The sequence below is a fragment of the Acanthaster planci genome, linkage group LG02 (assembly GCF_054643075.1).
Source record: "Acanthaster planci isolate LZ-2023a linkage group LG02, COTS_SCS, whole genome shotgun sequence".
NCBI lineage: Eukaryota > Metazoa > Echinodermata > Asteroidea > Valvatida > Acanthasteridae > Acanthaster > Acanthaster planci.
In genome coordinates, this window is record NC_141778.1 from 26,609,746 (window position 1) to 26,636,479 (window position 26,734).

A 26,734-nucleotide genomic window follows, 5' to 3' on the forward strand; every position below is an offset into this window, starting at 1 on the left:
TCCCATCCAACTGCTTAAAAAAAAATTGCTGGCACACCTTTTAACTGTATTAATAGCACATATTCCATTTTAAGAATGCAGTCTGAAACATGCCCTCTACAGTAACTGTAGACATGAGACTCCTTAGTTCCTACGGAGTCATGAGCGTAGTACACACTGTGGCAGGTTTAGATCTTCCATCTGTGCTTGGGTACAGGAAGACCTAATGGTTGAAGTAGGGATTCTAACGGCATGACAGCCACAAGCTCATGTGCCCTAGACTCAAGCTTGCGATCAATCAAGAAGAATCCTGCACTAACTGAAGTAATGTCTTTTAAGCAGCAGGTTTTTTTTAAATTCCTTCTATTCAAGATTCACGCAACCACAATAATTACGATACGAAATGTTGAGAAACCGACAAACATTAGGACAATATGACTTTTAATCTCGGTTGAAGCAAAAAGTGTCCTTCCTGAAAGATCCACTTTAAAATAGGGAAGCATTTAACTTGATCAAGGCATTGACCAGGCCGTGTCTGTATTCAAATTTATAGATTGAAATTTTGATGGAAGAACATCGTTGGCCTAGTGACTGAGAGGAAAGAACAGAAGAGTGGTTGTCCAACTGGATGGAGTTGACAAAGGGCCGCCATTTAGAAAAAAGTGTTTTCCGTTTTTGAAATTTGGGCCAATAAAAATGTGGATTCTGCACTTCAAATTCGAAGTATCTCAGCTGGGATGCACCCAGGCCTCTGAGGCCCTCTTCTTCCTATGCTGCTCAAGAGTACGTTTTCACTTGCTTTTGACAATTTGAAAGGTCTGCTTGCTTTACAGCAGAAGCAAGATCCCCTTTGGCATGAGGCCAAGTGACACTGACCAATCAGGTCTCATCAATGCAGGGCTCTACCCACAAGATGAATATCTTTGAAGACCATCACTGCGATTCTCCAGGACCGGCCAGTAATGGGACTAACTTATAAACCCAACCTCTCTGACAGGAGGCTTGTGTGTCTACATGTAGCTACTATGAAATTGCTTCAGACGTCACTGATAGCACCACTTGCAGCACACAGACTGGACAGTCTCTGGGTGTTTGACCTTTCAGGCCCAATCCAGTCACAACCACTTAAGGAACTGACTCATCAATATAACTCCTAACTGAACAAAATGCATGCTGTAATATATTTACATGTCACATTTGCATTGGCACATTTCAACTGTCAACATGGGAGCAAACTGGCTATATTAGACCACAAATTATTTGCTAACTTTCCAGCATCAGTTTTAATGCCTTGTCAATGCCTTGATCAAGTGTACTGGTATTGCCGTAGACTGAAGACTATCTGTGCAATACTGTGTTTGTCTATGCAGCCAGCGTACCACTCCTAGCCATGAGATGTACCTTGGGTTTATCAAGCAACACATGAGGATGTCTACACAGTGCATGAATTAATACCACAAACTTCAATTAAACTTACCATGGAACTTGTTCACAGGACTGGCCCCCTGTGTCCGATGCCACAGTTTCTGTGAAGGATACCAACAGGCAGCTTGCCACCTCATCCCCAGAGCCATTCACTCCACATTGAGGGAGGGGAGCAACACACTTGTCCCTTTCTTTGTGCCTCATTTTGCTTTTTTTCATTTCCCCCTAATTTCTCAAGGACATTTTCAACGGGATCTGTGTACAGACTTTCTAGTCTCCAGATGGAGGCAGGACTGGGGAATTCAAAACCTTCCACTCGAATGAACAGTGACTTCAAATGTGATAAATGATTGTCTTTAGACGGTTGACATTTAGTTGCCGATTTCACATGGTCACTTTGAATTTGTTAAATTCTGAAAAACAAATCCCTTTTCTGTCTGCACAAACCACATGCTTCACTTTGTCCATGGAGGGATAAAACGGAATTACTTGAAAGACTCCACTTTTTGTACCTTTTCCTACATGTAAGTTCCCTTTTCTCAAAATCTCAAGTTTATGAAAAACTGGGGACAAGTGTGCAGACCCCTTCCCCCACCATCAGAGTGAATGGCCTGGGTACATCATCCACCAAGCAGTCCAGCAACATGGTTCTTCCTCCCTGGCACACCAGGACTTTTCAAGGGCAGTTTCAAGAGTTTGGCTCCCCTGCTTGGTCCCAGTTCTTTTCTTAGCTGTGTGGGCTCCTGTAGACAGTGCTACGTAGTCATTCAACAGACCAGATAACTTTGAACAGACCACATCAGAAAATTTCTGCAAATTTTACAGTGCCAAGACTGAGACAATGAAATGGTTGTCAGTGAAATTGTTTGCAGTTTCAAAAATGATCTGAGTTTCATCTTTCCTTCTATTCATGATATCAGCTGATTTTTTTGATTTACGGCAAAACAGTTTTTACGTACAAGTATCTTGATGCAGCTTATCACTTTCAACAGTTTCAAATGACAGTCAACAGAGGTAAACTTTGTTTTTTGTCAGACTAAGTACAGCACGGAAACTGATAACGGAACTTTTCAAAACAACAAATGGCATGGTAGTTTCGGAGTTAACGCAATGGAAGTTACCTACAAACGGGCCAACAAACTGCCTTGAATCAGCAAACATTCAAAATCATATGAGAACACCAACAAAAAGTATCCACACGTAAATGCTCCACTCAATTCGATCAAAAACTGCTACGTAACGGAACTTCTTCAATACCAAGTGAGCAATTTCACGGTAGATGCAAGAAGCGTTCCCTACCTGCAATGCTAGGAGTGCTGAATACATGCATCCGCTTTGTAGAAAGATAAACTGATTATCAAAGTTAACGGGATCCTTACCACGTTGCTGCCAACCCCAGCATTTCATGATCCGAGAGTTGTAACACATCTTGAACAAACCGATCACAAGTTATGCAGCAGGGCAACTCACCGGAACCTGTCGATGCCTGCGGACGGGGAACACGCAGCCCACACCAGGGGGGACTTGTATGCGCTAGGGTGCTTCGAGAGATTTTGAGAGTGCCTGTTGGTTAAGGACAATTGATAAACTGAAGTTAAAATGGGCTTTAAGATGTATAATCAGTACTGGCATCAATTGATGACAAGACTTGGCTGGTAGCCGGTAGCTATATGTAGCTTTAGATTCCAAATGTGACCTTACTGTACAAGCGGTTATGTGGACTTGCTGAGATTTGCCAATTTGATCAATCAATCAATTCACTTCATATCTTGAATATGGCTTTTCATTTACAAATGTACCCCTACTTTACAGATGCGAATGTGGACTTACTCAATTTTGCCAAATTGATCCATTCTATGTAACTAGGTTTCGATTTGAAAGACTACTTTGCAAGTGGTGACAATGGATTGGCACAAGTTTACCTAATTGATGAACTTTTTTAAGTTCTGCAAATTATTCCTGAAAATTGTGCCTTCATAGCATACCTTCTTAGCAATCTCAAGTTCATGAATTTCTTACATTTACTTTAAACTCCTATTGGGGAGTTCAAGCAGCACTTTATAATGAATGATCAACTTCACAGAAATATTAGTTGCTAGGCAAGAATTGATGACAAGGCTTTCAGAATCATTATTACTTTTAAGTAATGTTGCCAGTACTGATTATACTCAGAATGCTGGGTACCAGACTGGTCCTTTGTGTATTGTCAATCAGTTGTAATGCATCTGTTCACAGGTTTGAGTGTCAAGAGGAAATTTGAGACCAGAGATATTGCGCAGTTTATAACACTTTTGAGTACAAATGCTTCACTAAGGGAGTATACTGGCTGCAGACCGCACATGACAAACCGTCACATCTGACTTTCATGCGGATACAAATTACATGTACGTCCAATACATAACTGATTTTTGTTTTTCAGCATACTGAAAGCATGTGTTCTGCTCAATACATGCCCATCAAAACAATCCAATCCAGTACCCAGCATCCAACAGGCAATACTCAAAATGCTTTATCCTACTTGAACTCAGACCACGGGCCCTCACAGAAATGCTCTTTGATTTCCAACTTCCAGTTTCATGAAATTGTGGAAATTCAGGATTGTTTTCCCTGTTACACAAAACTATTTTGAAAATCTGTAATGGCAGGATGCAGAAACTGAAGTATATCTTCAGAAATTTCAAAATTTGGTTCATCAAAGAGGTAAGACTTTTGATCGGGACTTTTTTCCTGTTATTAAAAGAATACTTTTGAAGTTTTCATCTCTGCAACGCACACATGAAATTCAGCTGCTTCCAACTTTGAAAGACAGCATTCTGTGAGGCCTGGGTCTGTCTTGCCACTGTTCCAAATGCTTGATCAAAACAGTTCAGAGTTCAATTATTCATCAGAGTGCATAGTTCATTGTTCTTGTACTGATGTCATCAACACGACGACGGGCATCCTCTCCTGGCCCAAGACAGCCAGGATGTCTCATCTCAAGGAAAGTCACAGGATGTCCAATGAATGGTATCACATACAGAAGTTAACAACGGATCCACAGGGGGGCTTGCAGTAGGCCCCTCAACAGTCACAGGTGCAAGTAGCAGCTCGTGCAAGGTTCAAGAGAACAAAAAGGAATGGGCAAAGGAGGGCGGATTGATCAATATCGACGAGTTGACAGGTGTGACTGACTGATCAATGGTGCATCCAGCGGCGCAGTTCAGCAATTCCTAGAATGCATGTCACGCATAACACCATGAGCCGTCCCATGCTGGAACTCATGTTGGATTTATCACGGCTTTCAAGAAGTCCCCTGCATGTACAGCAGCCTCACACATCGTCCAGACATTGGCATACACGTACATGTACAACACGTGCATATTCATTTCAGCAAATGTACAAGTCATGCATGACTTAAATCTAAAGAGTCTAATTTTATTGCATGGAGACGAATTGAATCTCTCAACTTTGATGCACAATCACTCTCGAGGAGTCGAAGGGATGAAAGTTGGTGGCCAGGGAAAGAAATTTAAGACATATAGATTCAAGTCAAGTAGAAAGTACACTGCTGATGTGGTGGCCTCCAGAGATGTCTTTCAGTTGCATAACACAGCATGTAAAATGACAAGGCTTCCTGCAATTACTTGAGTCTTGAGAAGTCGATTCCTTGAAGCACTGCTGGTGTGGTGGACTCAAGCCATGGATGATGAGAACTTTGGAATACAATTCAGAGATATGCAAAACTCGAGTCTTCCAATAAGTGAGATGATCGGTAGATAAACACAAGTAATGTTCAGCACTACAGCGACATCCTACAAACTCAGAAGATACTCTTCCATGAATTGGTACACTGGTGAAATTTTAGAGATCAGGTACCCCCGTAGATGATGCACAAGTGATGTGGATTCCAATGATGTCGAGGAGGTACGTAAACGCATGTCACGACCTCTTAGGGGTATGACTACTTTCCAGCTCAGGTCACTGAGCAGACGAACTGATGATGGGGCTGAAGTTAGAGTCTGTGACAACAGACTGTGAGGGTTCCACCATGATGACAGGTTTCTGTGATGGCTGAAGTCTTTAGGGGTAAGTACACGAGGCATAGCTGATGTGGCTGATTCCAGTGTGGCTCATCCTTCAGGTATTTGTCAGCTGTTGCACAGCTGTTGTACATAGAGCAGCTTTCATGTAGCCCAGTGCTGCAGGTAGACATTGTGCACTGGATGTTGCATGGACCTAGAACCAGTAGTGTCTGAAGTCTCGGCCTGTCTTTGTCGCAATGCATGTTGCGTGGATGTCTCTGGCTGTAATGACAGGTTCGTGTAGGATGTACGAAGGTTGACCACTGTTAGTGCTCATGTTGCTTCTGTGCATGCTGATGTACATGTACACGTCGTCCTTGTTTCATGAAGCTTGCTATAGGGAACTCCCCTCTCTGAAGCGGCAGCAAATTGACTTCAGGTGGGTGATACAGTGTCATGAAATCTGTAGGCATGAGGAAAAACAATCACTTTAATAGGTCATATGACATTTTATAAATAGTAAGGCTTAGTTTTATGAACTTTTTGTGCGTGCTTTAACACTGCTTTTGTCCTAAAACACTGACATCAATAAATCAAACACATAAATATAGCTAGGAGAAATATTATACTAATTTAAAAAAAATGTTGAGAATTTGGATGAAGAGGCAAAGGAGGTGCTTTTTCATCTATTAAAAAAAAAAGAAACTTTTTTAACCAGTGAAATTTTTAGTCTGACCAAGTGGTGGACAACATCGTTATCTCTGTCACGATACACATGTATTGCCTACAAATATATATAAAACAAAAAATATTGAACACCAAGACATCAGTGATATATTTAATCAGTGACATATTCCTAAAACCAAGTCTGCTGAAAAAGAAAAAAAAATTGATGATACCCTGCTTTGTTTCTCCCCAACACTGCAGTGGTTTCCATCGATGAGCACCTGAACACTAAGTTCATTTTGCTGACAAAATACATGTAAAACCGCATGTACATGTTAAGGCTGGATCTCATGGAGGTCTGAAAAACATTAAACTTTCAAACGAGTCTGACATGATTCTTCCGATGGTGCCATTATTCTTTGTACGACCGAGGTACAGCATCTTGGTATTAACTGTGTAAAATACTTTTTGCCGAACGCCACACACGTACCAAGACTCCAGCACAGCCCTTCATGTACATGTACATGTAGGCGTACTGTTCATGTACGTATGTGGGTCTATCAACACTAAAAGATAGACTTGCATGACACTCAATACAACTTTCCAATTGTTACGTTTGGCATTATTTTTGGCTTACACATGTCTTCACTGTTTCTGATTGTTGCCACAGAAACGTCAAGATAAATTGAGCAGTATATGAGAAATTACAGAAGTTTATTCTCGAAGATATAACGTTTGTCACCTGGACAGACACTTTGTTTCTTAAGTAGGAAAATTAAATTCAAAACATAATTGACAATTACCTGCAATGTATTAAATACTCTTTTTAGTTTACTTTTAGAAACTTTCATTTTCTCAGAAAAACAATTCCGGTGTAGTTAACACTGAAATTTATTTCAAGAAAAAAAATGTAGCATTTGTTACTGGACAGACATCACGTTTGTCACATGGACAGACATTTTTCTGGTGTTTGAATTAGAGCATGAAAACAGAAATGTTCACAATCAAACTTGTTTGTTTTCGGTTTTCAAAACCATTTTTGTTAAAAAGACTATTGAGCTTCAGCTAAAATGAACACTACATACATGTAAGTTTTTCTCAGTGAGTAATGTTAGTTACATGGACAGATGTAACATTTGTCACATATCACAACCTGGGAACTGACAGTCTTCTCACTTTCATTTCAGCAAAATAAACCAACTCTTTCAACTGAATTGTTTGTTATTTTATTTAATTTGGTCTCGTAATAAATGTATGATATGTACATGTACTCATAAGATACGTCTTCCAAGATTTTTACATTTAGAGGGAAAAATAGTGACAAAAGTTACAAAATAGTGGACAGATATTTGCAATTCCTAAGGTCAAATCTAAGTTTTGTCGTCTGATAGAAAAATCAGATATCAGACAAATATGATGTAAACTATTATCGTCAAAACTTTTCTCAGGAAGATATATATTTTTGTTTAGGTTATCTGCTTAAGGAATGGCAAAATCAGCCTGTTTCAAATTTGTCATTCTGTGGACAGACACTGTGACGTATGTGACTACTTAATTAGCTCTCCTTAAATTCCTGTTTGAGATATTTATTACTTAAAATAACAAGCCATAGATATTTTGACACATTTCTCAAATCTTATTGCATTGTTCATGCCTAGTCTGAAATGTTGAAACAGTGTCAGGAACAAAGACACAAAGCTGCCAGAATCATGCCACCTTGTCACCTGATACTTTTCCCCTTAGTGTTCCATGTACGTGCCAATGGGAAGCTCTTTTCTGCTGAATTCAAAAATACCAATATCTCAGTTTTTGAAAATTCCAACTTTCAGCTCATTTTGTGGTGACAGGTCACGTTATCAAAACTTATCAAAATGTACCAAAACTTCCAACGTTTTAATTCTGTTTTTTACAAACTAATCTTGCGGACTTAAGTTGTTTGACATACTCGCAGAACTCCAAGTCACTATTCCATGTGACTTGGATGTGTATGCCTTTTCATGAGTTTGTAACACTATTGGTTTATGAATGCAGCCCAGTAAATGTCAAATAGGGGTACATTCATGTTTTAAACAAAATCCACTTTTTCAATCAAATCCCCCCAAAGTCATCAAAACTGGTGTATATCGCTATAAATCTTCTGACCTAGCCTGACCATTTCTTGGAAAAGAAATAGTCATAGTGTTAGGAACCCATATAAAGTCATACACCTCCAAGTCACACGGAGGAGTGACTTGAAATTCAACAAGTAGATTTAACTGTACTGCATTACAAAACCCATAGCGTTATGAAGCCGTAAAAAGTCATGGGGCTGCAAGTCACATGGAGCAGGGAGTAGCGACTTGCAGTTCTTGTAAGAGACATGTACATGTACGCCCTCCAAAAATAAAAACGTACACTGAATATCAACAACCCGGCAACACTAGTGCAAAATTTTGGGGTAAACTGACAATCTGGTTTGAAAGACTTTGTCACCATGGTCATGAAGAGAGCCTACATGTAGGCCTACATGGCAAACGTGTGTCTTCCTATTGGGCTCAGAGAAGTTGAACATGCAAGGTTGAAGGGGTACATACAGTAGCTACATGTACAGTAGGGCTGAATCAATATGAAATTAATTCACAATTTGAACATTTGACCTTTAATTCTATCAAATATCCAAATATTCATAGACTGGTTCAGTTGCTTGTCTCCATGTCTCACTTCAAGGAGTAATCTCCAGCCACGATTTAGCAAGGTTTAACCACGGAGGAAGGAATTTAACAGACAACCAAAATTTCTTTTCCTGTTGAAAATGCCTGTTCATTACAAAGTTTTTAAGAATAATTTAATTTTTTATGAATAATTTAACTTTTTAATCATTGTAAATATATTTGTACATGTTGTGAGACATGTATCATTCTGTCGCTTTTCATTTGAATCTGCTTTAAACAAGCCTCTATCGTGCGATTTTTTCTCATTTACAACAAAAGAAAATTCTCCCTTCCTTTTCATGAATTTTGCATTCGAATATTCAAATATGGAAAACAATAACCGATAATCGATCGAATTCGGATATTCGACACAGTCCTCAAGTACATACATGTATATCAAAAACAATACGTTCACAGCAGGATTTGCTCGACTGCACACACCATGCACACAGCCTACATGTACGTGTACATCAAACCGTAACGTTCAAGTTGTCCAGAAATTGGGCATGTTGGGCCACCGTTTGTAAACACATCGGGTTTTTCCACTTGAAAGGATATTCTAGTTAATATTAACCCTAGTACAGTATTACTCACCATTTCAAGTATAGGCAGATGAATTCTTCATGTCCCAACCATTGGCCTATCTGCAAATTAGGGCCGCTTTTCTATGCAAAATCCTTAGGAAGGACGGAGTTCAGTCACAGACACGTGTGGCTTTGAAATGACTGTTGGTACCCACGGGCCATGGCCAAATACATCCTATAACCAAGCGTACACCGTTTACCAGTGACAGTCTGTCCTCACTGCATGCAGCGGGAAAATGCGAGCATGGGGGAGGTGCTGGGGATATTTTCTTATCTTGTGCGACGGCGCTTTGAACATTTTACCCAAAAAATAGGTTGCTGTAGGCCGACATTTCAACAGTTGCGACTGGCAAGTGGGAGCAGGGGCGCATCCAGAACTTTTTCTGGCGATTTTTTAAATATTATTTTGCGGACAAGCGAAAAGGATGATAAAACCTCACATGACACACATTGTTTCCAATGTTATTGGAACACTTACTGTAGCTGATTTTTTAATTGTCCCCATTGTTTACATTTTTTGAGTGGGGGCGGGGGATAGACCAGCCCCCAACACAGATCTGCGCTCGGGGAGGAACTCTGACATTGGACCGTAGGGATCATCACAATTTTGAAGTGTTGGTCGATCAGCAGCAACCACCTGGAGCATAAGGAAAAAATCACTCAGCATGGTTTGTCGGCCAAAATACTTGTGCCATTACCTTTTCGGTTTCACAAAGGAGTCCAAGACTTTCCGTCAGTCTCTATAATCAATTCAGAACGATTGACCACAACCTTCAAAACATCAAATTCGTGTGGGTCCTACTCTATATGTAAAGTTTGGTTCGTGCTGTCGCTCAAAAAAGGTAACAATGTAGGACTAACCGTTTTAAGAATAGCCCCATTCCATTTTATATTAATTTTTAAAATTCATAATTAGAGAATCCACACAGGTCTTCTTGTAGCTTACGGAATTCATTCAAAAGTATACAAACGAAACAGTTCAACAACTGACGTAGGTTTGATCTATTTCATTCGTTCAATTCTTTATTAGTTTTAATAATTATAATTATGATTAGTGATTAATTTTTTTTGTGCTTTCAATTTTTTACGTACATTTAATGTAATATTCTTGTACTTTGGCTTGTTGGGCCACGATAAGAATGAATAAACTAATAAATGAATCAATCAATGTCACCCCCATAGCTGGTTTCCAAGGCAAGCTTGGAACTTTTCTGAAAACAAAAAGTAGTCATGAACATCAAGTGTGTTCAGTTAGGTTAAGATCCACTAAGGTTTAGTCCGATTATGGCCAATTGATTGCCCCTAACCTCGGTGCTGAGAAATGAAATAGAATTTTGAAGACTTGTCTCCTGAGTAACTTTTTTGGGGTCCATATTTTTTTTTACTCTCAGGGGCATGCCAAAGACTACGGGGATTGACATATATAACACATATAAATAGAACTGGAGCTCCTATCTGCCTTGAGCAGAAGCACCCCTCATCAGTTGAGCAGAGCCAATTTGGTAGGGAGTGTTTATTTTGCAGGTAGCAACGTGACCGTAATTCGTGCGTTTATTTCATAATCGTTCGTGAACCAGCGAAGTGCGGTTCCGACCACAGGAGCTCAGTCACAAGTAAATTGCGCCCTCTCTTGGTCCAGCTTGGGGCTCTTATGGATCATCGTCCAGTATTATCACAATTTGAAAAAAATAAAAAAAATATAGGTCGGCAAGAATCAATTCAACCCCCACCACACACAAAAAAAACCCATGAGACAACAAAATGTGCATGACAGTAGAAATATGAAACAGCAAAACAGTTTCTATTCAAAAATTAACAGGTGATAACGCTTTTTATTGATATCAAATGATAAAATGTAAGAATGCCTTTGAAAAAAAGGCACACTAGAATAACTTACATATACAACTATACAAAAAATAACATTCGAGGACACTGCTTTCAAACTTGTGTCCTTTTCTGAAATCAAAAATAAACACCTGTCGAGAACCTTTAAAGTTTTGTTTTCACAACTCCAAAGAGCAAATTCAACACCATTCTTGTGTTGATAAAATTGAAAAACCAAAACTTCTTGAAATCATGAAAGAAATTACACTTTAATGGAAAAAGTTGAGAGAACAAGTAGGACTACCAGGTGAGCAAGTGAACTCTTCGACACTTCAACTGGAAAGGCAGTCCGTAACAGTCCCTCTACATTTCTAAGAGGATTATCATTCCTGATTATCATTTCTGAATTGAGTGTCAAACCCTCATGAGTTTTTCCATTACCATCCTGTGATTTTTTAATTCTTTTTTTAACAATTTCACAACATTAAGACCTGCCAATTGAAGAAACTGCTTAGTTTTCCAAGGTGAGTTAACCACGAACAACTCTGCTCAAAGCAGAAAGGCCAATAACATATATGCAAGTGCAAACTATAACTGATTATGACAAAGCTGTCCACTAAACTGAACCAAAATTTTACCTCTGTCCTCAAGATAAATGCTTTTGTGTGGTTTTGGAATCTGACTCTTAACACTCCCTCCAGCAAAACAGGCGAAAGTTTTGAAAGCAAAGACGGAAGCAAATTGGAAGCAAAGACAGGCAAAGATTCAGGAATATTTCATTTTCCTTCCTTTCCAAAAACATGTAACCCCCCCTCCATTTTTTGGCCTCACCCCAAGAAAGGCCACAAAAGGTTGTTTAAAGAAATTCCTAAAATTTACCCCGAATGCAAAACATTTGCCCCCGATAAATGTGTGTCTGGGTCTCTCCTTGAAAACCTCAGTTCTATTCAGGTTAAACAAAGATTACATTGATATGGCAGCCTGTTTTCAGTTTTCTTCACAAATCACTTTGTGTGCCACCTTTCTTGAGAATTCACTTGTGAATGTTCCTTTAAATGGTCTGTCGACAAGGGAAAGTCTTATCATCATTCAGACATGCTTGGTTTTGTTTGTTTTTTTAATTTAGGAACAATTGTGAAGATAAGAAGGCATCTTTTTTCTATGACGGCCTTGGAATTAATGCACGAATTGTATCTTTGATGATGAAATCTTGAACAAATTTTGTGAAGCAATTAATATAGAGGAATATGGCATTTACAACATGATTCTGAATGAGAAGAGGTCTCATGCACGGTCAGTTTTTGCTTTGTGGTCTTTCTTCTCCACTTCAGTTGAAGAAAGCTTGGCGCTTCATGACTGCCTCCTGGCCGTACATCCCGCAGAGCTCCTGGATGTCTTTGGGGTTGGAGCTGTTCAACTTCTTGTCATCCTCCTTGGTCCAATAAGGTATGCCTAAAAGTAACCACGGGCAAAAGATTGGCACATATGGCATCTCCTGTTTGCATGCTCTTTTTCTTTCTTTTCCTCCCTCTCAACCAAGTCTTGAGGAGACTTAAAAAGCACCATAATGAATCAACTAGGAGCAAGTATATGGTACAGGACACATGGTGTCAAATGCCTGAACTCAACAACACAAGCAACGTCCTGAACAGTGAACAAAGGACAACATAACAGGGGAAAAATGGATTTGATTCGTATCAGCTCTGTGCAGGAACATCAAAGGGTATATTTCAAATAGGAAGGTCACCCCGTTGGTGGGAAAACACGTTGGAGGGGAAAGGGCTTATCACAGGTGACCAATGGCTCTTGAAACGTATGGTCTTCGCACGCGCTCCAAGTGCCGCTTTTTCCCACTTTTTTTTTCTTTGTCAGTGATGGGGTGTTTCTAGTCAGAGTGCCCACCACTTCCACAACAGATCCAAGCATTTCACCCTCTTTCTACCATTTCTCATCACACCAGTAACGTTTCTTTCTACGTTTTCAAAGTTTGCTCAGAAGTCCACATACCTTCAGGATAACGTCCAGTCTGTAGGTGTTTCAGTACGCTATCAAAGTCCCCACTGTGAATGTACAGCAGTTGGACAACTGTCTTAGCTGGCACAGAGTAGTCATCCATAGCCTCCTGCAGCCAATCCAGAACAAGTACACAATCAGGTGATCACACTTTTCTAAATGAACCATAGTAATTGTTACAGTGCCTGTAATCAGATTAAATTAAGGAGCACCAACAGACTGGATCTAAGGACTTTCCTAGCTTTACTCTACTGACCATGTGGCTCACGCTGGGGGTGGTGTCAATATTTATTTATCGCTGGGGTGGCCGGTTAAACCACATTAACACTTCATTCTGGAATGGGGAATTAGGTTCTGCAAGGGTGATAAAACCAAGGGGAGGCTAACTGGAAATGAACCATGCCATATTGAAACTGGATCCTGCTATGATCCATCCTTTCACATTAGGAGGGAGATTACTGGGTATGCGCCATCATTGTATTTGTTGTTGTTTGTCATGTTTTTTTGCATGCTGCACAGTCGTTCTGAAGTTCATACCTTATAGTTCACTTTGTTCAGAATTCCTACTGTTACCCTCATAATGTTACCCTCATAATGTTACCCTCATAATGTTATGAGTCTGGTAATCAGCATCCCTCCACACTTGCCTGTCTGGGAACTACTTTGCTGTCACTACGCTTATCAAACGCCATGGCTACCAGTGCTGACCACAACAAACTTTTTGCAGCATATTTTGAAGTGCTCAGACTTGCATAAACTCTGACCTGAACCCCTCCCATTCACAAGAAGCAAAGACCCACTAAAATGACCACACCATAACTTACAAAAACTTAACACAGTCTGCAAGTGGCTGAATGGACATTACATGTACGGTATGCTGTTCCCTTCCTGAATGCTCATGTGTGACCTTAGGCTTTGTCAAGCAGTCCTGCTTTTACAGTTTGAACTGAACTTCCCAATCACTGAACCAACAGTGGTAAAGTGGTAGGCTCAAGGACACAACTGCTATTAGTTCAACTGAATACGAACCCCTGATTTAAAGGTTCAGAAGTTCTGACACATCCAGTGAGGTCGGCATGGCATTCACATGGTTGGAAAAAAGCCAATGGGGAGAGTTTCACAAGCACTAAATTAAAACACAATTCCACAATGGCACAGATCGCAAAATGCTTAAACATGCTAATTTCAAATAGGATTAAAATGCTGTAATGGCTTTTACGGCATAATGTTACACCAACCTTCACAAATGAAACAACTTTGTTGACGCCCTCTTCAAACTCTGAATCAGAAGTTGGAAAATCTGACGTCTGTGACTCTGAAAACGAAAAACAATTGTTACCAAATCGAAAACAGTTAACATGAGCAACTGAAAATATGGTGTGCCTTCAGCGTTCATCCCCCAGGAGGTCTATTTTTGGTGTGCGAGTCGACATAATTAAATGCATGGTGCTATGCCAATCACAGCACGTTGTAAAGGTAGGCTACCAACAAACAAACCTGATGTAAAGTAACAAAGAGCAGAATTCAGGACTGATTGCAACATCCTATCGGTTAACAAGAAGGGGGAGGGGTAGGTGGTTAGTTCAGAGTGGGCGTAATCAATAAGTAACGCAGTCATACGTTCACCTACTGTCAGAATGCGAAGTGTGCTCCCGCTCACGTGAGAATTGCTCCTACATGCCGTCCCTAGTGGAATTTGAATTGAATGCAGTTTCAAGTTCTGGTTTGTGGGAGCCAATGCTGAGCTCTCTGTGTAAGACTTAGTACACAATTAGTAGCGACAAATGAGGCATAATGCCACTTTGTCATCTGTGCACACACTACAGACGGGTGCCATCTCACAGACCAGAGACCAAAAAGAGGCCAAACCAGAAACAATCTTTACCCGACTCGGTCAAGCTGCCAGCCATCAAGTCGTCGGTGTTGCTGGTGACAGAGTGGTCCTTCCTCCTGCGTTTGCTTGAGGGCAGGTCATCCTCTGTTGTGTCATCCGCAGCGTCTGTGCCAAGGTGCCCATTCAGCTTACTGAGGTCACCTGTCTCATTTGACGCATCTCTGCGAGCTCTGGAGGAGATAGCAAAAGAGGAATCAATGCATATTAGTAAGAAACGTACAATCATGCAACAGAGGAAAACAAATTGTCAGTCAATTAATAAACATTTTAGCATCACACACATCGTAAATAAATAAATTTTTTTAACCCAACCAATGCTTAACACTCCTCAATCCTTCACCTGTTGGAGGACTGAGGAGTGTTAGGGTTAAATCAGCAATAGTCTGCATAATCAAAAAAACCCAAAAAATCAAGGATTAGGGTTAAACCTCCAAATCCTTAGATGTACAGACGAAGCTAGCAACTGGACATTCCTGATGGTTCCTCTACTGGGACAAAGCTCAGTGTTTGGGTTTTGATCAGAGCGACTGCCACTCAACAGCGACTAGGAATACTAGTTGTCACAATGCTTTTTGCCCATTGGTGGAGACACTGCAAATGACCAGTGACAACGTAGTCAACAGATGCCTCTCCAAAAGCACATGTCCCTGAAAAAAGTCTGACACTAAAACTTCATAAAGAATGAGAAACTCAGTACATAGAGATTGCCTGAGGTAGGGGCGAGTTATTACCTGTGAGGCCTTTCTCTCCTCTCACAGCGGCGATCTCCATGGGAGTCACTAGATCTTGCGCTCTTCACCAAGCTGCGTCCCAGCTGTGAGAGCAAACATAATTAAGGCCTGTAGGTTTGCCAGGCTTTCAATGGCATAGTACTGAACTACAGAAAGATATCTTTTCTTGAGAAAGATCGTAAGAGAGCTCTATCAACTTTAGACATCTTGATATGGACAAATTTGGCCATGAGAATTAGAAACTGTGACCATGCTGGTGGGTAGGTGGTGTTCTTTTGTACGATGCACAATGCCGACTTCCAAAATGCCAAAGCATCCTAATTGGCGTCTCCTTAGATTAGTCACAAGACAAGAAGCCAATCACGATAGTATAAGTGTTCATTTTGATGTGAAAAATTATTAACAATCTTAAGAGACATGCTTACCAACTGCCCTGTTTATTAATGTCTTAGCTATATGAATGCAGTTTATTTTGAGAAAGTGCACAATCATTTTGCTGCACTGCAACTCAATTTACAAATGACCATGTCACATTTCAAATTCAGTCCAACCCACTCCAAATGGAATGTAGGCCCCAACTGAGCGTGAAACAGCGCTTTTACCAACTGGTGCAAAATTTGTCTCCTTAGACTCATCTCAATTTTCAAAGATGTTTCAAAATGGTTGATTGCCAGACAAAACAACTTCACAAAACCTTGAGTGCCATTATTCTTTATAATTGACATAAGTAAAGTTTTCAACAATAATTTGTCTAGTCATTTTTCAGATAGGTGCAAATGGTCCCTTTTCCCAACAAACACTAGACCCACCTTCTTTGGGGTGCTTTTCTCTGCAACTTGGAATAGGTATTCGTCAAAATCTGATTCACTCCCGCTGCTGACTTCGAGGACGTTCTCTGAACGGTTTATCTCTGTGTTTGGGCTCGTTAGCGGGGATTTGGAATCACCGAGGCCAGTGTTGGTGGCAGTCCCTTTTCGTTGGTCTTTGCTGGGGGTATTCAGATCAGCTCCTTTGTGGCTTTCAGCTGAGGTTGTTGCATTTGCTTCTGTAGATGACAAAGAGGGAATCCAGACATGAGACTGTTGGTAACATTTGATAAAGTCTGCTGGGCATGCGATAAATGGTGACTGTGATACATGGAGATATGGATAATAATATTTCCAACTAGGTCACTTGGGAGACATTGTGGTAAATTTTCAACATTAGGGAGACATTGGTCATTAGGAAGACATTTCAAGGTCTCCCTAATGCTCCAACTACCAAAAGGAGGAAAATTTTTAGTGTCCACATTTTGAGAGATGATAGATTAGGGTCTGAAAGGAAAACATGCAAAGTTTGGTTAAGATCGGATTAGGGAATATTGAATTATGGGACGGTAAAGTTTGAAAAATTTTGTGCACGTTCCGGGAATCGAACCCGGGACCACAGAGGTGGAAGGCAAGGAAAGAACTACCTTGCCAACCTGACTCCCATAAACAATGCAGAACGTCACATTAAGTTTTCACATACAGTTCACTTAACAAGGTTTTGGTTTCCCATTCCCAAATCAATTTTTGTCTGATTAATGTGGCTCTCAATTAGACACTACTCAGACGAGTAAAGTTACTGCGTTCTCACCATCCAGATTTTGCAGGTGTAACTCATCTGCCGTCCAGATTTTGCTCCTATCAGCAATTCAATTATGCTTTCAAAAGTGACAAGTTCAGTTTTTGCTTAGTGTTGGTCACAAAGTGGAAATCAACCACAACTGACCACAGGGAAATAACAGTAACAAAACGCAGCTTACAATTTCTTTAAAAATGTTGTCAATTGTCTTGAATCTCATTAGTGAAATTGAAGTGGCTTTAAAATAAAAAAAAACAACTCGTACTACAAATACGCATGTTTTATCACTGTTAAAACTTAATCTTAAGTCCTCACCCTCGTCTTCAGAGCCATCAGTGTCGGATGTGAGGTTGATTTCAGCTTTTTCCTGTTGCGATTTGATGTAGTTGGGTAATTTATGCACTAGCTTCTTGTGAAACCGATCCCTCATGGACTGCCAGCTATGGTCTGTTATCTGTCAAAAGCAAATCTGAGTCGTCACAACGAATGAGGGATTGAGAAAATGACCACAATTGCTGTTTCTGGTCTAAAAGGCTCGTAAGGCAGTGGGTGAGAGTCCACATGCTCTTTATCCCTGCAAGAGGCAGGCTTTTTCAGACCATCTCACAAGTGGTGCGGGGAAGGGGGTCAGCCAGATCTCGGCTGTCCCTTGTCTGATGTTTTTTAAACTTGGCACATACTCATTTTGTGTTTATGTACGTACGAAGTTTCAATTCAATCTGGCATTTCTAGTTCAATGTCTCACATACTGTCTATCAGCCTGTGTGCATTGAGCATGTGCCACTGTGAAACATTGGCATTTGTGGTTGATCTGTCTCAAAAAAAAATGGGCATTTTGTGAAAACACAATTCATAAAACTGATGTCAAAATGAGAACTCGTACATCACCACTACAAAAGCACCTGAAGGGTTGGCACAGAAAAAAACAACTGCAGTGCTGTAAGAGATACCGCCAGAATCTGTGTACCCCAAACTGTTTTAGGGTTAAAACGTTATGCACACAGACCACATCAGGGCACGCATTACCTTGAGGAATTCCATCTTCTTCCAGATTTGGTTGCCAGAGTAGCTGCATTCTGTGTGTTTGGCAATGAACGCAATAATAGCAGCATCCTCACTGCTGTCATACTTGCTACGCCTGCAGGAAATCGTGACTGACTCGGTAATGATTAAAGCATTTAACAAAGTAAATAGGCCTTTAATTGTTTAACCACTAAACACGGCAGCCAACTTGGGATATACAGCCAAGTGCCACACACACTGATATGCGAGAGTCATTTGAACATTATGTGTGATTTATCTTACCACAACCTCACATTTTTTCAACATTCCGGGGCGCAACCACGAAGCAATTTTGGTAACAACAGGCAATGCACTGCAGTCAAGTTCAAGTTCAGCACACAATTTGCCTCCACAGACTTCTTGGACTGTGATTGTGTGTAGAACAGTCAAGGATCAGAGTGTTTTAAACGTCAGCTGATGGGGAGTCATGCGCGCACTCAGTGTTTGAACCCGTCAGTTGTGCTTACTTGCACAAGCAACCTAAATCATGCTTACTCATCCTCTGTTGCAAAGTGGCTAAAGAGCCATGCAGTACAACTGTAAACATCCAACATTTCCTCAGCATCTTTGCCAGAAACCTTACTGAATGCCCCAAAAATCTCCCACTAATGAAGCCAACTACGAAAACCAACAGTGTCAAGTGCCATGCAGAGTAACAGTGGCTGGACTCTCCCTCCCCTATCCTGCAAAATTCTCCAAAACTTCCCGGCATATTTTGTGGATTTGGGAAGGTTAGGGTTACACATTGGATTTGCACTCTGCCTCTAAGAGCTCAGGTTATAAAATTCTTGGAAGAAATTCTTTAAAATGTACTTTTAAGCCCAATTGGCTTGTATTTTCATTCGTTTACCAATTTCCCGACTTTTTATGCAAATTTGTAAATTAAATGTTTTTAGGCTTCAATCATCACATGTACAGCAACATGAGTGAAGAGGTTGATTATAAATTACTTACAGCAGTACATGAAACTAAACCAGCCTTGCTTCGAACATGTACAAGGCCCTGTAGTCATTAGCCATGTACTGGGTAAGCTGAGCCTTGAATGGACCAATTGTATCAAACTGCCTTGCTCAGGAACAAAATTACTGAGATCTCACACCTGGGTCTGGCCAATGCTTCAAAGGATGCAAGATCCAACAAGACGCCAACATCCGACTAGATCTTACTGCATTCCTTTCGGGCCCTTGGAACCCTCAACTGGTTGATTTTTATCAGAAAAAATGCTCACCCTCTAATGCTGATGTTAGTCATGACGGAATTTGTTGGGGATGGTGGCCTAGGCTGTTGCGGATGAAATCTGGAATAAACATGGGGGGGGGGGATTAACAACTATCACATTTGATATCACACACATATACGCAACATCACATTAAGTCAGATATTAACTAGCAAGAGCCCATTTACACAGACAAGTGGAAAAGGAAGTACGCGTTGGAAAAAATATAACACACGCTGGTTTCCTATGGGTTTGCTTCCACTGAGGTTAGACAAAGTGCATGATAGGGTGTTAAGAAACCTGAGTGATTGTTTTTTTTTTTCAAAGACACTGCACTGAGATAGCACGTTCTGGCCGGTCAGCAGTCTCATTCGATACACTGTGTCATGAAGTGACTTGCACAGTTGAGTGATTCCTCCTCATAACTTTGGTTCTTCCTGAGATGCACTATTCTTATCCTGGACAGGTGGCATGGGGATTTGCTAACAAGCTGGTTTCTGCCTTGTTTGTAGATAGGACACATCACTCAGTGTATCACTTTTCATCAATGCTTTTCATTATTGCTCGGCTGTGTAGATGGGCCTTCACGGTCAGGACCCCAGAAATGCATTGACCCAAACCCTGCCCAATGTAACAAGGTACAACGGATGCGCCAGACTGTCAGACCTTGTTGCATGATGGACACTCAGTGGCAATCAACTGCCAATTCCGAGACAACTGGAGCTAGAATAGTCCCACTTAACCACTTCGGACCGGGGCATTTTTCAACGTTGAGGATGCTGGGCCGGCATGACTATCATTTTTTCCGTTTTCAAAATCCTTCAACAATTCATCATTCCATTTAACAGTCGTTTATAGCCGCACGGAGTAATCTTCAGGCACTACTCTAAGTTGACAGCTGACCTTTATTGACGCCCGAATATTTCAGCCAGGCCTGCAGCCTTGTAAACAGAGCCCAGATTGTGCGGTGTTATACAGCTGTCTTTTGTTCACGAACCTGGCTCAGTGCACTGCTGACCTCTTTTCAATAGGGGCCAGATTAGCATGCAGCGGTGCTGTGTGGCTCATCGCTGTGGTGGTGGAGAGCTTTTGTCCCCGGTGGTAATCCGCTTGCTCTAAATACCCCAAACCCTGGTATACGGTTTCTAAATAACGCTGGATTATCACCACTTTTGAGAGCGAAAAATGCCGGTCATGCCCAGCAGCCTGGTCTTTTGTTCGGAGTACGGTCTTTTGTTACAGGGCCCTGTTTCCTTTGTCCGAGTTCGGAGACCCCGGCCACACATATAAACCATACGGCTCCGATCCCGGAGTCCCCGGCTGGTAGTGGTTAACAATGTCACTTTTGGATTCTGCGGTGTCTGGCAGGCTTGGACTCTGAGGCTATTAAGTCTTGAGGAAAGTTATATCTGCTTAAACTGGTCAGGCTCCTCAATGCTTTACCGATTGCTATGTAACATAGTGTTGAGCATGGTTTATCAAGCAAAAATGCTTTGGAGTTTAACCAGCCACATGTGATGTGTAAAATCTGTCCCAGAGGGAGCAGCAGTGGGATGCAAGGGAAGTCGTTTTGACAGTGAGTTATGTGCAAATCAGTAGAATTAAAAGGTCTTAGGTACAGCTCTTTTAGTCTGAAGAATTATCACCCGTACTTGTATTTGTCCATTGGAAGGAGCTGATTGGCCGCTATGCAGTCATCGATGTACTGCACTGTGTAGTAGTCATCTGAACTGATCTTCTCTCCATCTGCTGCCAATCTGGAAAGATATAAGATTACCCAAAGCAGTTTAGTACTACGCTTCGCAACTTTAACTATCAGTGTTTCTTGTGTTTAAGTAAGAGCTGGTGCACGCTGAATTACAGAGCAAATGCAGATATAAGGGCCACTTCTTTGGCCTCGAATTCACACTGCAAATTCGCAAAAGTGGAGTACCTTTTTAAGTATGGCAAATTCCTCTGTAAATGTCTTGTGTAATCCATGTGATGTAGGATTCCCCTTGCTCTTATCAAACTTGTTAATAAACTTTAGGCAATAGAGGGTCATCAATGTAACCTTTTTAAACGTAATCATTGTGATATATATATGTGTCCACACCCTTAAAAGATGCAGGTGATCGGCTTTCTTCGACAAACTTTCTGTGTGACCTCACAGGTCCATGTTTGAAAAAATTTTGGCATACTTCTCAGCTCACTACATGGGCTGATGAGTGAGAACTACTGGTTGAAATGATAAAAACAGGAAAACCTTCCCATCTGGCATGCCTGGAATGGTTTGAAGCTTTAGACACACTCAACAGGGATGCCCTTCACATTCATGCCCAATTTCAGAACGACTGGTCATAGTGGAATGTTGGTCAAGTCGTCCCCGAGTCATGTCGCCCCCTAGTCAAGTTGTCCCCCGTATAAATAATTAAATTATAATATAAATTTTTTCTACTTTTCAAGCTTTTACTGGGGTAATTTTTTGGGGGGGATAATTTATATAATTTCTTTTTTACTTTTCAAGTTTTTACTGGGGAAATTTACTTTTTCTTTTTTTTTTTAAATTTATTTATTTACTTATTTTCATTTCATTTAATTATCATTTATTAATTTACTGTATCACCATATCAGACAGGACTGAATTGTCTCTTTTGATTTGGTTCACTGTACACTCTTAAAACAACCCAAACAAAATGTTGACTGATATTCCTAGTTATTCAAAATTACTAAAATTCATTTCCGCATTACTGATTTCAGGAAGTTATTCAAATAAAGTAGAAATAACTACTGAAAGATTTGAGATTTAAAGACGTTCAAATTGCTTAAACAATTCAAAGAATATGTGTTGTTACATTGGCACACACCAGGACTCACCCTTTGAATAAATATATCTTGTGTGGCACATCTTGGCCAAGGTAGATTTCAAAAGCTGCCAGCTGCGTTCATTCAGGCAGGAATTTTACACACACAAATGGTCGAAATTAAATGAATGAAAATTGTGAATGAATGAGTGCATGTACGAGTCTCTGTCTTGTTTTTCTTTATCTTCTACGTATGGTTGATGAAACTAAAACTTACACGCACAGATAACAACTTGTAAGAACTAGTGGGGGACCAGGGGACGACTTGACCCAGGGACGACTTGACCAGGGTTTCAATTTTGGGGGACGACTTGACCCGGGAGGGGGGGGGTTTCATTTGTAGATCAACCACCCAACCTCCCCTGCTGTAGCTGGTAAGGGGGTGGACACCTCCCCCTCCAGGCCTCATTTTGATATAGATTAGCGTGAAGAGTCCTAAATCTGTTTGATGATGCCAGATTGTTTGGGTTAAGGTTTAATGCGTGTATGCATGCAATTAGTAATATTTGTGGCCATCTTACTTGATCCATTCTTGGTTGCCATGGAGTTTGCTACTGACCATGCCACCTCTTTCCTGGAGAGAAAAAACAGACAAATATTACAGTGATTGAGTTTCACATTCAATATGGGGGTTCATGTAACTCATGTCAAAACACTGCCCCCCCAAAAAAAAAAAACAAACCTGAATCACTTTCGGCAAACTTAATATTGTGCACAGACATGACAAACCCTGTGATGAATGATGCTCAAGTTGAGCTTTTCAGAGTATTCATCTAGATCCTCAGACTGGTCTGAAAAATTCTAAGACTTTTCTTTGTGAGTACCTCAATAGTTTCCCCGCAAGATTTGACTTTAGGTCATGCTAGAATACAGTAGGTTCCTAGCTGTAGCTTGTGTAATTGTAAGGAAAAGTTGTGTCCGTAGGCTAATTTGACATCAAACTCAAATTAGTGTTGGGAGCACTCCTTAAATAAAGGCGCACAGAAAAGATATTCAGTGTTCACCAGTTACTAACTTCAATCAATGGCCTCAGTCTTGCTTTTGTAGCAGAGGGTCTCAGGAAGAATCTCATAGCTTCTCCATTTTCTTTGCAGAAAAGGAACGTCGAATCAGGCTTCGAATCGTCCGCCATTTTATTACACACGCTGTTACAAGGTGTATATTCCCTAGACTTCTCCTGTATGTAGAAATAAACGGAAGGGCTAACGCGCCAAGCTATAATTTCCTCGATTTTCCATCGCGGGACGTACATGCACGTACGTGCACGTAGGCCTACTTGTACTTTTGTAGCATTGTGTAAGTGCCAAACTAGATTTCGCTTCAACTTAAACTTAAAGCCAAACTTCTAGCAATCTGCATGTTAATATACACTGTCAGTTACGAGAGTGGTAAGTTATACTAAAGTGTAGCTTTGGGGATGCAGACTTCCTTAAATTAAAGCTTGCATGTAGAAGGGAATTATATTCACTCTTTCTCTTCTTAATCTTCATGGCAAGGCCTTGGCTTGGGCTCCCAAGTTCCATGGACATCATGGACATGATTGACATCTGTTGCCAAATGCGCTATTAAAATTAAAAGCCAAGCAGCTTTCCAGACTGGGAGGGGGAGGCGTTGTGACGAATGGGAATTCCCCTACCCGTGAACCGGAACGGGATTTAAAATCACTGAGTGAATAATTTCATGTTTAAATGCAGGGATCTATTACAGTTCTGGGGGGCCGGGTAGGGGTCTAAAACGATCCTAAAATTCCTATTCCTGTCATGCCTGTCCTTGGCATTTTATGAGCTAGGGCCCCTGGCCTACATGTTTACACTGTGACAGTTCAGATACCCCCAGAACTGTGGGGTTCACGGGAACGGGATGCCCACCGATGGACGACAAAACCTACAGTTCTAGGGGCACTGTTCAGACTGACGTTTCTTTTGTAACCTCTTAAAGTCTTATCTGCCTTTCCCTTCACATGGTGTAATACCGTAGATGTACTTACATGTGCAAGCACAGAGATATGTTGATATCTAGCCATCCTGTCCCAACGGCTACATGCTCTGTACATGCAGCTTTTACTCAGTTGCACACATTTGCCTTATGCATGTATTAGGTTCTGCACCTGTTTGCGCCTTAACCAATGTGTGAGTATACTCATGATCCTGTGGAGGTTTCTTCACAGTACAGGAAGATGATGATGATGGTATAATGAATTTCAGCCATTTTGTCCCTGGCAATTAAAATTTCATTCAACTACATGTTATTCTTTACACGTTCAGATTTTTGCTTCTCTGTATACCGGACAAGCTGCCTGACGTAGCTGATTTAAGAAAATGGCAGAGGACCCAGAGCTGGCCCACTTCATCAACGTGGAGGGCCAGAAGCAGACCTTTCAGCAGCTGGTCTACAAGCTGACCGACACCTGCTGGGAAACCTGCTTCGCCGATGTCCGTCCGAGTGCCCGGCTCGAGGCCAAGGTGCAGAACTGCTTCGTCAACTGCGTAGAGCGCTTCATCGACACCACCAACTTTATCGTCAAGAGGCTGGAGACCCAGCCTCAGTACGGGTCAGCGGGATCAAGGAGAGGAGGGCTGGACATGGATTTATGATCAAGGTTCTTCCAGTTGTCTCATCTTATTTTAAAACATTGCTTCATCCTGTGTGACCAATCCCAGACACCAGTGATGTAACTGGGGTGAAGTTTCTAGTGGGACACCCAGATGTGAACACATTTTCTCAGGGGGCACCAACAGCTGATGAATTCCTGTCTGAACACAGGTTGTGCGCATTTCAAAATTACAAGGGGTCGGGGTACTGTCGGGGTTAGAGGAGAGAGTACAGACATCTGTTCCCCTCAGCTCCTGCTGTAGTTAAATTCCATTTTGCAGAACGAGAGGTCACTATTGTTTGTGTGTATTAAATAAACATCTGTGACCAGATTTGTAAGCACAAAGCAGATTCTATCGATGAAGATGAAAGACACTCTAGCCAGTGGTTTACCCAATCAGGAAAGATCAAGGTGGGAACAGTAGAAGAAACATTCCTGCACAGTATAAGATGTTGATAGCTGTGATGTGCACGGTATGATACTGGTTACCATTTCAGGTGTGAATGATTTGATGCACTCTTCCCACCGTTTATTGTTCAGAAGTTCACAGTCTGTATCTAGGAAAACCACATTCTGCATATCATACAGAAATGCCCCAACGTGTACATGTACATGTATACACGTACTTGTCTGTGGCAGATGGAGCCATTGATACTGGCATTAGTTGATAAATATCTGACGGATAAATTTATGCAACATTTTAATGCTGTTTCAGCCTATCCTCGTCCCTCCCCAACATCAGACAATACAGGATCCACGAGTATGCATGTTAGGTTAAAAAATGAGCTCACAAAATATAGAGGACCTGACGTTTCGGTCCTAGCAGAAATCTTTCTCAAAGGCAAAATGACAAGTGGACAGGACAAACAAGCACACAGGGAATCAACCAAGCATGGATGAATGCAAGAGGACAGAAAGGGTCAAGAAAGCTGCAGGCTGGATACAAGGGGACTGCATGAAAGGCATGGTGGAACAAGAAGACGATTGCTGCTCTTGATGGTCATAAATCTGTAGATTCTAATTAGCATTTCATCATGTAAATGGAATTGGCAGGTCTATGTACATGTGGCTTGCAACAAGTGACTTGCATCACTTCTAATTTTCATGATCAGAATTAGTAACATCACACAAAATGAACCATTGGCTTGAGTCTTTCATATCTGTGCTTTATTTATAATTTTTTTAATTAATACTTTTAATATTGTTAATTGGTAGTCATTGCTTCTGGTTATTAGTTTAGAACATCTGATCCAGTACAAACAAAATAACAGCGACATACACATGGGGATATTGTGGACAAAGCCACCGTACTGTGTGGTTATGAACATTTTAAAGGAGCTTCAGTCAGTGAAAACCTGTTTGTTTTTGGCACATAATTAACGATGAGTGAATAAATTTGAAAATGAACCATTTACAACAAGTATAGTGACATTCAATTGATTTATCACTTGAGTGAAATTTTTTTTTCTTTTTTTTTTATTCTTTCTCTTACGATGCGTGATGTAATTTCTGTGAGCTCTCATTGGATAGAATTCTTCTGAACAGAAACATGGGTCAACACCACCCTACGCCCGTGAAATGTGTGCACTGAATTCATGGAAGGCAGCA

General features: G+C 40.9%; 1 protein-coding gene, 1 long non-coding RNA gene and 1 pseudogene across 7 annotated transcripts; 1 reads left to right on the forward strand and 2 right to left on the reverse strand.

Moving 5' to 3' along the window:
- Window positions 1-1,907: 1,907 nt before the first annotated feature.
- LOC110975852 (uncharacterized) lies at window positions 1,908-9,551 on the reverse strand. The gene is made up of 2 exons (XR_002597761.2): window positions 9,356-9,551; window positions 1,908-5,868 (listed from the first exon to the last, which is right to left on the reverse strand). It is a non-coding gene; the product is annotated as an uncharacterized LOC110975852 (long non-coding RNA).
- A 1,592-nt stretch (window positions 9,552-11,143) lies between these two features.
- LOC110975881 (telomeric repeat-binding factor 2-interacting protein 1-like) lies at window positions 11,144-23,710 on the reverse strand. The gene is made up of 12 exons (XM_022228733.2): window positions 23,549-23,710; window positions 23,055-23,107; window positions 21,343-21,447; window positions 19,703-19,771; window positions 18,439-18,550; window positions 17,728-17,866; window positions 16,617-16,852; window positions 15,808-15,890; window positions 15,068-15,246; window positions 14,421-14,497; window positions 13,177-13,291; window positions 11,144-12,621 (listed from the first exon to the last, which is right to left on the reverse strand). Exons 1-12 carry the CDS (start codon window positions 23,663-23,665, stop codon window positions 12,497-12,499), a joined length of 1,410 nt encoding a protein of 469 aa, XP_022084425.2. The 5' UTR covers window positions 23,666-23,710; the 3' UTR covers window positions 11,144-12,496.
- LOC147800077 (mitochondrial import inner membrane translocase subunit Tim8 A pseudogene) lies at window positions 13,232-26,718 on the forward strand (annotated as a pseudogene). Of its 5 annotated transcripts, none has more exons than XR_015424226.1 (2): window positions 13,232-13,323; window positions 24,798-26,718. The product of XR_015424226.1 is annotated as a mitochondrial import inner membrane translocase subunit Tim8 A pseudogene, transcript variant X3 (transcript). The 5 variants fall into 5 exon arrangements; XR_015424227.1 differs by lacking the exon at window positions 13,232-13,323 and adding an exon at window positions 23,245-23,349; XR_015424228.1 differs by lacking the exon at window positions 13,232-13,323 and adding an exon at window positions 23,709-23,789.
- The last annotated feature ends 16 nt before the right edge of the window (window positions 26,719-26,734 follow it).

Coding starts and splice junctions, on each gene's coding strand:
- LOC110975881 (XM_022228733.2), bottom strand. CDS start 23,665: ATGGCGGACGATTCGAAGCCTGATTCGACGTTCCTTTTCTGCAAAGAA. Junction 17,867..18,438: donor AGAAGATGGAATTCCTCAAG/GTAATGCGTGCC, acceptor TGCTTTTGACAG/ATAACAGACCATAGCTGGCA. Junction 15,891..16,616: donor AGAAAAGCACCCCAAAGAAG/GTGGGTCTAGTG, acceptor TTGCTCTCACAG/CTGGGACGCAGCTTGGTGAA.